The sequence below is a fragment of the Balaenoptera musculus genome, chromosome 15 (genome assembly GCF_009873245.2).
Source record: "Balaenoptera musculus isolate JJ_BM4_2016_0621 chromosome 15, mBalMus1.pri.v3, whole genome shotgun sequence".
NCBI lineage: Eukaryota > Metazoa > Chordata > Mammalia > Artiodactyla > Balaenopteridae > Balaenoptera > Balaenoptera musculus.
In genome coordinates, this window is record NC_045799.1 from 40393579 (window position 1) to 40407026 (window position 13448).

Consider the following 13448-nt stretch of genomic DNA (forward strand, 5'->3'; position numbering starts at 1 on the left):
GTCTTCTCTCTCTTTTTCTTGATAAGTCTGGCTAATGGTTTATCAATTTTGTTTATCTTCTCAAAGAACCAGCTTTTAGTTTTGTTGATCTTTGCTATCGTTTCCTTCATTTCTTTTTCATTTATTTCTGATCTGATCTTTATGATTTCTTTCCTTCTGCTAACTTTGGGGTTTTCTTGTTCTTCTTTCTCTAATTGCTTTAGGTGTAAGGTTAGGTTGTTTATTTGAGATGTTTCTTGTTTCTTGAGGTAGGATTGTATTGCCGTAAACTTCCCTCTTAGAACTGCTTTTGCTGCATCCCATATATTTTGGGTGGTCATGATTTCATTGTCATTTGTTTCTAGGTATTTTTTGATTTCCTCTTTGATTTCTTCAGTGATCTCTTGGTTATTTAGTAGTGTATTGTTTGGCCTCCATGTGTTTGTATTTTTAACAGGTATTTTCCTGTACTTGATATCTAGTCTCATAGCGTTGTGGTTGGAAAAGATACTTGATACAATTTCAATTTTCTTAAATTTACCAAGGCTTGATTTGTGACCCAAGATATGATCTATCCTGGAGAATGTTCCATGAGCCCTTGAGAAGAAAGTGTATTCCGTTGTTTTTGGATGGAATGTCCTATAAATATCAATTAAGTCCATCTTGTTTAATGTATCAGCTAAAGCTTGTGTTTCCTTATTTATTTTCATTTTGGACGATCTGTCCATTGGTGAAAGTGGGGTTTTAAAATCCCCTACTATGATTGTGTTACTGTCTATTTCCCCTTTTATGGCTGTTAGCATTGGCCTTAATTATTGAGGTGCTCCTGTGTTGGGTGCATAAATACTTACAATTGTTATATCTTCTTCCTGGATTGATCCCTTGATCATTATGTAGTGTCCTTCTTTGTCTGTTGTAGTAGTCTTTATTTTAAAATCTATTTTGTCTGATATGAGAATTGCTACTCCAGCTTTCTTTTGTTTTCCATTTGCATGGAATATCTTTTTCCATCCCCTCACTTTCAATCTGTATGTGTCCCTAGGTCTGAAGTGGGTCTCTTGTAGACAGCATATATACAGGTCTTGTTTTTGTATCCATTCAGCCAGTCTATGTCTTTTGGTTGGAGCATTTAATCCATTTACATTTAAGGTAATAATCGATATGTATGTTCCTATTACCATTTTCTTAATTGTTTGGGGTTTGTTATTGTAGGTCTTTTCCTTCTCTTGTGTTTCCTGCCTGGAGAAGTTCCTTTAGCATTTGTTGTAAAGCTGGTTTGGTGGTGCTGAATTCTCTTAGCTTTTGCTTGTCTGTAAAGGTTTTAATTTCTCTGTTGAATCTGAATGAGATCCTTGCTGGGTAGAGTAATCTTGGTTGTAGGTTTTTTCCCTTTCATCACTTTAAATATGTCCTGCCACTCCCTTCTGGCTTGCAGAGTTTCTGTTGAAAGATCAGCTGTTAACCTTATGGGGATTCCCTTGTATGTTATTTGTTGCTTTTCCCTTGCTGCTTTTAATATTTTTGCTTTGTATTTAATTTTTGATAGTTCGATTCATATGTGTCTTGGCATGTTTCTCCTTGGATTTATCCTGTATGGGACTCTCTGTGCTTCCTGGACTTGATTGACTATTTCCTTTCCCATATTAGGGAAGTTTTCAACTATAATCTCTTCAAATATTTTCTCAGTCCCCTTCTTTTTCTTTTTTTCTTCTGGGACCCCTATAATTCGAATGTTGGTGTGTTTAATATTTTCCCAGAGGTCTCTAAGACTGTCCTCAATTCTCTTCATTCTTTTTTCTTTATTCTGCTCTGCGGTAGTTATTTCCATTTTTTTATCTTCCAGGTCACTTATCCGTTCTTCTGCCTCAGTTATTCTGCTATTGAGTCCTTCTAGAGAATTTTTAGTTTCATTTATTGTGTTGTTCATCATTGTTTGTTTGCTCTTTAGTTCTTCTATGTCCTTGTTAAATGTTTTTTGTATTTTTTCCATTCTGTTTCCAAGATTTTGAATCATCTTTACTATCATTGCTCTGAATTCTTTTTCAGGTAGACTGCCTATTTCCTCTTCATTTGTTTGGTCTGATGGGTTTTTACCTTCCTCCTTCATCTGCTGTGCATTTCTCTGTCTTCTTATTTTGCTTAACTTACTGTGTTTGGGGTCTCCTTTTCACAAGCTGCAGGTTCGTAGTTCCCATTGTTTTTGTGTCTGCCTCCAGTGGCTAAGGTTGGTTCAGTGGGTTGTGTAGGCTTCCTGGTGGAGGGGACTGGTGGCTGTGTTCTGGTGGATGAGGCTGGATCTTGTCTTTCTGGTGGGCAGGACTGTGTCCGGTGGTGTGTTTTGGGGTGTCTGTGACCTTTTTATGATTTTAGGCCGCCTCTCTGCTGATGGATGGGGTTGTGTTACTGTCTTGCTAGTTGTTTGGCATCGGACATCCACCCTGTAGCTTGCTGGTCATTGAGTGGAGCTGGGTCTTAGCAATGAGATGGAGATCTCTGGGAGAGCTTTTGCCATTTGATATTACGTGGAGCCAGGAGGTCTCTGGTGGACCAATGTCCTGAACTCAGCTCTCTCACCTTAGAGGCACAGGCCTGACACCTGGCCATAGCACCAAGACCCTGTCAGCCACATGGCTGCTGGTATTGGAGGGTCTCCTGCAGAGGTGGGGGGTGGCTGTGGCTCACCACGGGGACAAGGACACTGACAACAGAAGTTCTGGAAAGTACTCCTTGGCATGAGCCCTCCCAGAGTCTCAATGTCTCTTAGTCTGAAGAGGATTAGGATGAATTTATCTAAAGATAAGTTGTAAAAGTGATATTTAACAAAGTTGCTATAAATGTTAACTGGTTGATTTAATATTCATTCACTTACCATTTATTGAGCATCTACCATGTGCCAACCACTGAGCCAGTGCTAGAAATAACAGTTCCTGATCTTAGGGAACTTATGCTCCAGAAGAGAAAGAGACACACAGAGATAGGCAGACATATGCTTTAACTGTAAAGTGAGATAATTCTTTTTAAAAGTGCAGGGAGAAACACAGAGAAAAATCCCTAAATCTGCTTAGGGAATCAAGGATGCTTTTGCAGAAGAAGCAGCACCTAAGCTAAAATGAGTTTTCTAGAAGAATGAAGGGGTGGGTGCACCTTTTGGGGGTTGGGGCCTTGCATTCCAGGCCAAGGAAAAGGCCTGTATAGAATTATGGGGACTCGAGGATACGCTCAGCCTTCACTTTCCTAATTGAGAAACTGTACAGTAATTCAGTATTGCTTGAATATGTAGAATGGGAAGATGACGGGAAATGATGCAGGATAGTCCATTAGAGGCTTATCTAGACTTTATCAGGTCAGCCTTGCAGTCTGTTGGGAGAATATTTGTGCAGAGGAGGGACAATCAGATTGATGTGTGAGCAAGCTCACCCTCCAGCATCGTTTATGAGGCATGTTCATGAGGAAGGTAAGACTAGCTAGCATGGTTAACCTCTCTTGTTTTGCATGAGGAGACTGGGCACAGACAGAAGTAACTTGCCCAAGGCGAAGTGTTTAGTAAGTGGTAGAGCCAGGATTTAAGCCCAGTGTAGCAGCCTGACTCAGATCCTGAAGTGCTAGCCAGTCTCCACTGAAAAGGTCAGAGGCAGCTGACGTAGGAGGAAGAGTGGTCGAGGGGTGAATGCAGGAGGGGAGGAGCTTGGCAGACTTCCAGGGGTGCTGCTCTGCAGACTGGAAGTTGGTGTTACCTTCCAGTTGGTTTTTGGCATTTTACATTGTGTTACACTTTTTTCTCGATGGTTGTGGTGTTTCTCATTTAAGCTGCTATTATTATTAATTCACAGAAGAAAGTCAAGAATGTTGACCTAATTTTACAAAACAAGTTGTATGTCAGCCGATGAATGCATGAAAAGTTTTGGAGGCTTTCACAGTAGTTTTAAGGTAAGTTCAGTTGTTATTTTTTTAGGCAGTACTCAGTATTGTTCCTAGTAAACCATAATAAATTTGACTTTTTTTTAATAATCAGTTGAACTTAACCTTAAAAACACTGTGAGAGTCTTTAACAGCTACCTGCTTCCCAGATTTTCTGTTTATCCCAAAGCCCAGAGCTGGTCAGAAGTCCCAGATGTGTTTCCCAGATGATCTCCAGTAAAGGTCCTCCATGATGCATTATGAAGTTTTATCATTCCATTTTGAAGATGATAAAACTGAGTTTAATAGGGGTTAAGTGACTTTGCCCCAGGTTATGTAAGGGCCAGAACTTGGATTATGATCCCAAAATCTAGACTCTGTGTGCTACATCACACTGCTTCCCCAAGGAGAAGGGAGGTTCTCATGTGAGGGAAGGGTGGGCTTCCCTCGCAGCAGTTACTATGCTATGCAGTAGTGCTCTGGAGTTTCTGTATCAGAAAGAGCATTGTGCCTAATAATCTTAATTAGTATATCCTAATACCAGTTATTTAGAAGGCATTTTAGAATTTCTAGTGCATTAACTATATCCATTAAAAAAATTAGGCCTGTTTTCCACTGGTGTTGCCTCTGTCTCATGTGTAAGTCATGGCAATGGGGAGTTAAGCAGGAATGAAAGCACCACGGCCATTATCGGCAATAAACCCTTCCAGTACAAGTTCCAGTTGACCTTTGGTCTCTTGATTCAGTTGATACTCATGATGTGGGAGAATGTTTTTAAATTGGATTATGTAATGGGTCTAAAATGTTAGCATTGGAAGCCTGTAGAGATCATCTAGCCTGGCCAACTTGAGGACCCAGAGAGATGGAACTAAGGTCATGTAGCTACTTCATGACCACAAGAATAAGATCCACCCTCTTCTTCATGGTGATTCATCTACTAGTTTGTATGTCTTTTGTTCTTCATGAATTAGGGCTCTTATACTCACAGGATATGGGACATTGCTTTTAGTGTCGGAGCTTCATTATTTTAGGGAATAATAGGAACCTTTTGGGATTGGAGAGAAGAAGAAGATTAACTTATCCCAGCTAATTTGTTGATTGTTTTTAATAAGCCCATTGAAAAATTGGGAGATTATTATTTTTAAACTACTAAAGGATACCAACATTGGGAAGTTTATTGGTATCTTTTGTGAAAAACAAAACTAAGAAACCGATTTTTGATCATGTAGCATATAGAGAATAAATGTAAAGGATTTTTACTTTTGAAATTCTTTTAATTTTGCAAACTAGTTTAAAATGTGGTCTTTAAAAGTAATTTCGTTTGACTCTATGCATTAAAAAATATTAAATATATAACTAATTTTTAGTGAACAATAGACTGACATAATCCTAGCTTTTAGCTGTCAATTTGAAGGAAAGAAATCTAAAAATAAATGTTAAAACATTAAGAAAAGTGCCTCTGAAGAGAATGTACAGAATTGTTTCCTAATCTGGGATCAGTAAAATGTTGTAAAATCTGAAAACACATTGTACTTTTGGTACTCCCTAATGAGTCTTCAAGCCCTCTTCCAAGTTTCACGTCCATACTTACATTTACGGCTTACTTAGAAGGAGTGAGGTGTTGTACCAATGTCCTGTCCTCCTCAAAGAGCAGCTAAAAGGGGCATAAAAATGTGGCATCATTAGAAAGGCCCTTGCCAATGCCTGATGACTCACCTGGAGGGCCAGTCGCCTTGCTTTTGCCCAGCTGGCCTACCACAGCCCATTGCTGCCAGGGAAAGCCTACTTATAGGGTTTGCCTCCTGAAATTCGACTTGTCTTAATATCCAGAAGCTTCAGGTAGTTTTGCTTTAGAGTAACTAGCTATGATCTGAGAGCAAAATGAGATTATTTAGGTTATCTTATGTGACTATTAGGGAAGGGGGACGATGGTTATACCATTGGATGAGATAAGATAAAATCTGTGATGTTGAGCTGCTCAGGGTATTTGCTGTATTATCTCAAACTGCCTGTATTTTAGGGATGGGTGAGAGTAACTGTGCTTGGCATAGAAAAGCCCTCCTGCACCGAGACACGATGCTGGCGGCTGCAGCAGTGTACAGAGGTAAGGGAGCTGGCCGTTCTTCCCAGCCAGGCCCCACTGACCAACTTGTGCCCTGTCATCTTTATCCCCTAAAATTACGTTTTCCTTTCCTGTTAGGGCACCATCAGATTTCTTGTCCTTCCTTTCAAAACGCAGATCCTGTGGCTATGTATCCTTTTTCCCAGCAGCCCTTACTATTTCCTTACTGTCAGCTTCTCGGTGTGGAGGATTTTTCACAAGAGGCATTCTCAGAATCCCATGAGTATTCTAATATTCATGTCTCTTTGGAAGACATGACTTTCATTGAGCAGATTTATTTTTCCTACTTGCCTTTTTTTCAGACTCTAACCATGATTTGTCTTTATAGAAATGTATGGAAATGAGGATGGTTCTGTACCTGCTACCTATCAGATCTATTACATGATAGGCTGGAAATATCATGATTCACAGGTAATATTACTAAGACAGATCACTTTTCTTAGTGGGTTCATGTTTCCGTTTACTTATTATTGTTTATTTACTTAGGGTGGTTTGTTTTTCTTTTAAATATAAGACAGCATTAAGGGGGTTAATTAGGGCTATATATTTATCTATTTCTAATATCTTTAATCTTTATCATTATTTTCAGGCGAGACCAGCTAAAAGAGGTTCGGCAACTGTGTCATTTGGAGAGCTAGGAAAAATAAATGATGTTATGTCACAGGGGAAAAAATCACAATAAATATTTTATTCAATATTAACATAGTCCAGACTTTTCATCAGTGATGGGTAACTTTCACATCTAAAATTATTGCATTTTGAAACAAGAAGCAATATATAAGCTATTTACTGTCAGACTTTTCTAATAATTAGAATAGCCTACTACTCATCTATATTTAGTAACGATTTCAGTTTCACATGTTTTCTGTTTTCATATGGATACTGTTATCTAGTAATTTGAGTGCCTTATTTGCAAAGTCAGCCCAAAAGCAAGAAGATATTTCTATGAAAAATCCACAAATATATTAACATACATAAATTCCTGACTTGTTGGAAAAACATTACCCACGCTGACATTTTGTACCTTTTTCTCCTTCTGATCTTGTGTTATTTCTGTGAGAGGACGTTAGCCGTGGAGATGAGGAGAGTGACAAGTTGGTAGATTCTTTTGTGTTCTGGCTCATTTAGAATAAAAATGTAGTCTTTTATAACAACTATTCTAAGATACTTAAGCCAGAATTATTTGTGATACTGTCTTCTTTGCCATGTTCCTCTTTGAAGAGGAACAGAGGATTATGAACCTCTCTAGAGCTCTTAAGTAGTGTTGTACTTTGGAAGAGTGTTTACCTTTACTGAATCCTTCCTCGCCTTTTTTTTTTTTTTAAACCATCAGAATTATAATCTTATTTCTTTCTCACCTCCATGATCTGGGTGAGACCCCTATCATTTTATATACTACCTTAGTTAAGAGGAGAACACTTTAAAGAATTACAGAGGCAAAATTACATGTAAAGTATCTGCACAGTGATGAAAAGTGCTGTTTGCTTGATTTTCCTTTGTTGTTTGAGGTCTTTGGCAATATTATTCTAATCCAGGTCCACTGTCCCATTGTCATGATCAAAATGATTTGGAAGCAGTCAAGCTCAGACAGTGTAGAATAGGTGGAAGGAGGTGGTGGTAAGGCAGCCGGAGGAAGCTGGGAAGCACCCAAGAGTGATTACGAGTGTGTTCACCAGTCAGTGCCAAGCCGTCTGCTGTCCTTTCCATGTAATGGGCGTGGCCCTGCCTCCTCCTCAGCCCTAGGGGAGTTACTGTAGGATTTGCTTCTCTCTGTGTCTCTCCCGCCTGCCTTCCCTCCCTCTGCCGCACGAGCACCAAGCTCTCCCTGAGCCCAGGGCTACTATGCCTTACGCAGTAGATACTCAGCTCCATTTTGAATCAAATTAAATTATGTGGAAAATGTACCCTTTCATAGGCTAAGTTACAGTTAAAACCCAGAATTTTGTAGGAGAAAAAGAAATTACTGTTCTTGCTCTCTTCAGTTAGGACATTCATTGATATCAGAAATTGGGATACTCTTTGTGGCTTTTTTGTTTTTCATTTTTAATACAAAGGAAAAGAATACCTAGGCAGCAAAATTTGGGGAAGGTATTTTTTTTTAGCTTAATTTTCCGACTTGAAAGGAAAGGAAAACAAAAAACTCCTACATATTAAAGTGTAAACTGATGCCTAAGGAAAGGACATATTCCACGGTGTCTGTGTTTCCTAAATGACCCACGTTTATAGGTATTGATATTTGTTTTTGAAGAATGCATGCAGAATTGTTAAGTGGTTATTGCTGAGGACAGGGACTGAGGAACCACATGTATCTGCACCTGTCCCAGTGTCTGAACGTCTGTTGGGGGTGCAGGAGATGGGCAGAAGCTAGGAGGGAGGCTTGTACTTTGACTTTTTAATCTTTCTGTAAAATTTGAAGTTTCTTACCAAGGATATTAACTTTCATTTATTTCATGCCAACAGAGAATATGTGGGTGGTGGGGTGGAGCTGGGGAGGAATCTACCTTGAGTGATCTCAAAAACAAGGTCCATTGGTTTAAAAAAATAAAGAGGAATTAACACAATGAATTGAGGACACTTATTGTTTAACCTGAGTGACAGTAGTGAAAGTATTTATTTTAATGTGAGTGACAGTAGTAAAAGTATTTATTTTAATGTGAGTGACAGTAGTAAAATTATTTATTTTAATGTGAGTGAGTGACAGTAGTAAAATTATTTTTTTTAGTTAATATCTGCTTGAAGTATCTATTAAGCTTTAATTGTTTGGAACCTTCAGGAAATTAATTTTTCTGAATAGCTGTGTTTTCCAAATGATTAGGGACTCATCCTTTTAAGCCACAAAATTTTAGAAAATGTCTTATCAAAAATATTTCCAAAATGTGTTACATTTTAAACAGTGTAGAGAACATAACCATTTCTTTATAACTCAACAGTTATTATCACAACTTTTTTTCTTTATAGCTTTATAACATTTTCTTTATAACTTGACAGTTACTATCACAACTTGTACTGCATTGCTTGTTCCTACACTGACTGGCCCCAAGAATGATGTGGTTTGTCTCTTTTCCTGCATTTTTCTTACTTGCTGTCAATCTCAGTGGCCTTACAGAAACGAACTTTCTTGAGTCAGTTCTTCTTGCCCTTTGTGATGTGTAAGATTAGAACTCAGATTGGAAGGTTTCTAGGACGGGGTTTAAGGTAGGAAAGAGGGAGGAGGTTCTGCGAGAAGGGCCCTTTTGGAGTAAAATGCATGGGCTTTATTGGTTCCCTTAACAAATCCCCATCGAGACCCATGTGCCGGGCTCCCGACTCTTCTCTGCGCTCTTAGTTGTCAGTCTAACATGGCTTCAGGTGGTGGACCTGGGACATCTGTTCGCTGCTGGGATACTTTTTGGATTATTTGCTGGTTCTTAGCAGTATTCCAGGTTGTTGGCCTAGAGAATTCCAGAGGTGGCAGTATTCATGAAAACTTACATTTTTAAAACAAAGAATTTCTTCAGGATTTGTTGAGATGGAAGCTACCCATAGACACCAAGTTTGTGATATGAATTGTAAAAAGTTACAGCTACAGAAAGGTGTACTTCCTGAAGTAGCTATGAAGCAAGTTTTGTTTTTCAAACCCTTTTAGTACCATTTTTATCCACTAGGTGGAAACAATTACAGTATGGCCTATATTGAAGATATAGTTTTTATAACTCAGTATATATCCCTTAAGTAAGGATGAAATAAAAGTATTTAACCATGGATTGGCATCTGTGTAGGAAAGAAATAAACATTAAAAGATATTTGGGGAAAAGAAGAATACTTGGCATAGTGATTATTTTATTCCTTCATAAATTATTATTTTAGCCTCTCTTGCCTAAGAATAAAGTTTTGAGGGTTTTTTTTAGAGGGGGGCTCGAGGTGGGGCGGTTGTTATTGCTGCTGTTAATAATGTGAAGTTTATCTTCAGGAAACTAATAAGCGGACCTGCCCTTCCAGAAATTGGGGTACTTTAATTCTTTGCCTGGATACTTGACAGGTATTTATCTTGCTGGTTTAAAAAAATAAATTTGAAGAAAATGGAAGGTACTGTTGTTAACAAATAGGGAAATAATGCTTTGGCGTCTGTGGTGGTTTTAAAATCTATCCACAGATTCTCTGATACTCTTCCCTCCAAGAGGTGGCGCTTCATTCCCCTCCCTGTGAGTCTGGGCTGAATTCAGTGATTCGCTTCCAACAAATAGAATATGGAAGTGATGGTGTGTCCCTTCTGAGGAGGTAGTAAGAGGCCCGCTTCCTCCTCACTGTGCCTGAGATCACAACCTCGGGGAGAGCCAGTGCCGTTCGTGGGGGGCATCGAGCAGCGCTCGGGAGAGGACGGCGCGGACCTGCCAGCGAGGGAGCCAACCCGGGGGAGATCCTCCAACCCCAGTGTGACTTTCAGGTGACACCGTGACGGCAGTCTCATGACAGACCCTGAGCCAGAGCCACCCAGCTAAGCCACTCCACGTTCCTGACCCACAGAAACTCAGATAATAAATGTCTGTTGTTTAAGCCACTGTGTTTGGAGTAATTTGTTAACACAGCCTTAGGTAACTAATATGCTCACTTTGGGAAAAGTTAGGTGCCCAGGGTATGCCAACTTGTTCCTTGAAGTATAGAACATATTCTGCTTACTTGAAATTGTATAAAGTCAGCATAAACTACCATACTACCTTTGTTCTCGGGGAAAACTGGGCCCGAGATACGCTTACCTTGAGGTTTGCGTCCATGGTATCCCGAAGTAGAACTAACCTCCCAAGGTACATTTAGTAGGCTTCAAATTTCATTTCCTAGGAAGACATATTAGGATCAATTTTCTAGAAACCTGATGGGGCGAGTCCATAATGAAACCAGGGAACGTGAGAAGGAAGGCTCTGACCTTGAGAGTTCAGTGAGGTAACGGCGGCTGTGGTTTTCTCAGTCAGTCCCTCCTGCCTCGGCTGTTGAGTTGCTGACAGCTTGTTATCAGGATGGACTGTTGATGCTGCGTGCTGGTTACAGGCTCTCAGGTGAGCACAGTGCTGTGGAAATGGTTAAGGGTTTTTGAAAGCTGGAGTCGATCCTGTCTCGGTCCTGCTCGCCATTGCCAAAACCAGGCAAAGATAAACTGCCTGCACTTTCAAGTCCGGGTGTAATCGGCCGGTTTCCAGACTCCTTGTACGAGAGTGTCGTGCGTGTGCTCAGGACACCCAGTGCTAGTTGTGTCAGAGCCAGCCCTGCAGGAGAACTGTCAGGAGCGGCTCCAGGTCGCAGTGTCGGGAGCCTGGGCCGAGGCTGGGAGTGGGAGACGGCGGGGAGGGCAGGGGCTGGGAGTCGGGGGGCCTGGGTTTAGTCCTGGCCCTACTGGTTCCTGACACGTGGGCCAGCACCATCTCTCTGACCTCAGGATTTTCATCTGTAAAATTGCAGGTTTGGTACTCAATCTCAAAAGAGGCCCCAGGCCTGCCTTCCAAGTAAGTTCCTGAGGGGCTTTTTCAAACGAAATGTTTTTCCACCCTCCTCCCATTGGTTGAGAGTCAAGGCCATCTGGAGCCCCTGTCACTGAGGGGAGCGTGAGACATCCCTCCTCCACGTTATGGTGGGAAATGGCTGTGAGCCATTGAGCAGGATGATTTCAGAAGCATTCAGCTCAACCTGAGGATCTGGGTCCCAACACAGAAGTAGCCAGGATTGCCCTCCCATCCTGGCAATTTCTCAGTCTCCATGTTGACATTTGGGGACTTCTTTTCCCTTCAGTGTTAACTTTAGACTTCATCTGAAGCCAGCTAAGCTTCTCAACAAAAGCTGCTTCATTTACCCTGTACCAAGGTGCTGTGGCTTGGCAAAGCCCTCCTTTTTTTTTTTTAACATCTTTATTGGAGTATAATTGCTTTACAATGATGTGTTAGTTTCTGCTTTATAACAAAGTGAATCAGTTATACATATACATATGTTCCCATATCTCTTCCCTCTTGCGTCTCCCTCCCTCCCACCCTCCCTATCCCACCCCTCTAGGTGGTCACAAAGCACCGAGCTGATCTCCCTGTGCTATGCGGCTGCTTCCCACTAGCTAGCTATTTTACGTTTGGTAGTGTATATATGTCCATGCTACTCTCTCACTTTGTCACAGCTTACCCTTCCCCCTCCCCATATCCTCAAGTCCATTCCCTAGTAGGTCTATGTCTTTATTCCCATCTTGCCACTAAATTCTTCATGACTTTTTTTTTTCCCTTAGATTCCATATATATGTGTTAGCATACTGTATTTGTTTTTCTCTTTCTGACTTACTTCACTCTGTATGACAGACTCTAACTCCAACCACCTCACTACAAATAACTCAATTTCGTTTCTTTTTATGGCTGAGTAATATTCCATTGTATATATGTGCCACATCTTCTTTATCCATTCATCTGTTGATGGACACTTAGGTTGCTTCCATGTCCTGGCTATTGTAAATAGAGCTGCAATGAACATTTTGGTACATGACTCTTTTTGAATTATGGTTTTCTCAGGGTATATGCCCAGTAGTGGGATTGCTGGGTCGTATGGTAATTCTATTTTTAGTTTTTTAAGGAACCTCCATACTGTTCTCCATAGTGGCTGTATCAATTTACATTCCCACCAACAGTGCAAGAGTGTTCCCTTTTCTCCACACCCTCTCCAGCATTTATTGTTTCTAGATTTTTTGATGATGGCCATTCTGACCTGTGTGAGATGATATCTCATTGTAGTTTGGATTTGCATTTCTCTAATGATTAATGACGTTGAACATTCTTTTTTTTTTTTTTATTTTTATTTTTTATTTTATGGCTGTGTTGGGTCTTCGTTTCTGTGCGAGGGCTTTCTCTAGTTGTGGCAGGCGGGGGCCACTCTTCATCATGGTGCGCGGGCCTCTCACTATCGCGGCCTCTCTTGTTGCGGAGCACAGGCTCCAGATGCGCAGGCTCAGTAATTGTGGCTCACGGGCCCAGTTGCTCCGCGGCATGTGGGATCTTCCCAGACCAGGGCTCGAACCTGTGTCCCCTGCATTGGCAGGCAGACTCTCAACCACTGCGCCACCAGGGAAGCCCACGTTGAGCATTCTATCATGTGTTTGTTGGCAATCTGTATATCTTCTTTGGAGAAATGTCTATTTAGATCTTCTGCCCAGTTTTGGATTGGGTTGTTTGTTTTTTTTGTTATTGAGCTGCATGAGCTGCTTGTAAATTTTGGAGATTAATCCTTTGTCAGTTAAAGCCCTCCTTTTAAAACAATGTGTCTTATGCTCCTGCCAGGCAGTGTGCTGAGCCTTTGATAAGCATTCTCAATTCTCATTTCATCAGCACAGTTCCCTATCGAGTAGATACTAGTTCTACTGTCCCCATCTTTCAGATGAAGAAACAAGTTCACAGAGGTTGTGACTTCTCCGAGGTCACATACACGGCAGAGCCAATATGTGACTTCAGTCTTG

The 13448-nt window shown here is 40.7% G+C and overlaps 1 protein-coding gene across 4 annotated transcripts in view; it reads left to right on the top strand.

Annotated features, from left to right (window-relative positions):
* The window catches only part of NDUFAF5 (NADH:ubiquinone oxidoreductase complex assembly factor 5), a 33213-nt gene extending 26518 nt beyond the window's left edge, over positions 1 to 6695 (top strand). For 2 of the 4 annotated variants that reach the window (XM_036827073.1, XM_036827075.1), the window contains 3 exons: positions 5897 to 5980; positions 6327 to 6409; positions 6588 to 6695. In XM_036827073.1, coding sequence (XP_036682968.1) covers positions 5897 to 5980; positions 6327 to 6409; positions 6588 to 6680 — 260 coding nt within the window. In that variant the 3' untranslated portion in view covers positions 6681 to 6695. Of the gene's footprint in view, positions 1 to 3809; positions 3907 to 5896; positions 5981 to 6326; positions 6410 to 6587 lie in introns of those variants that run through there. The other 2 variants (XR_005016614.1, XM_036827074.1) reach the window with 2 other exon arrangements.
* The last annotated feature ends 6753 nt before the right edge of the window (positions 6696 to 13448 follow it).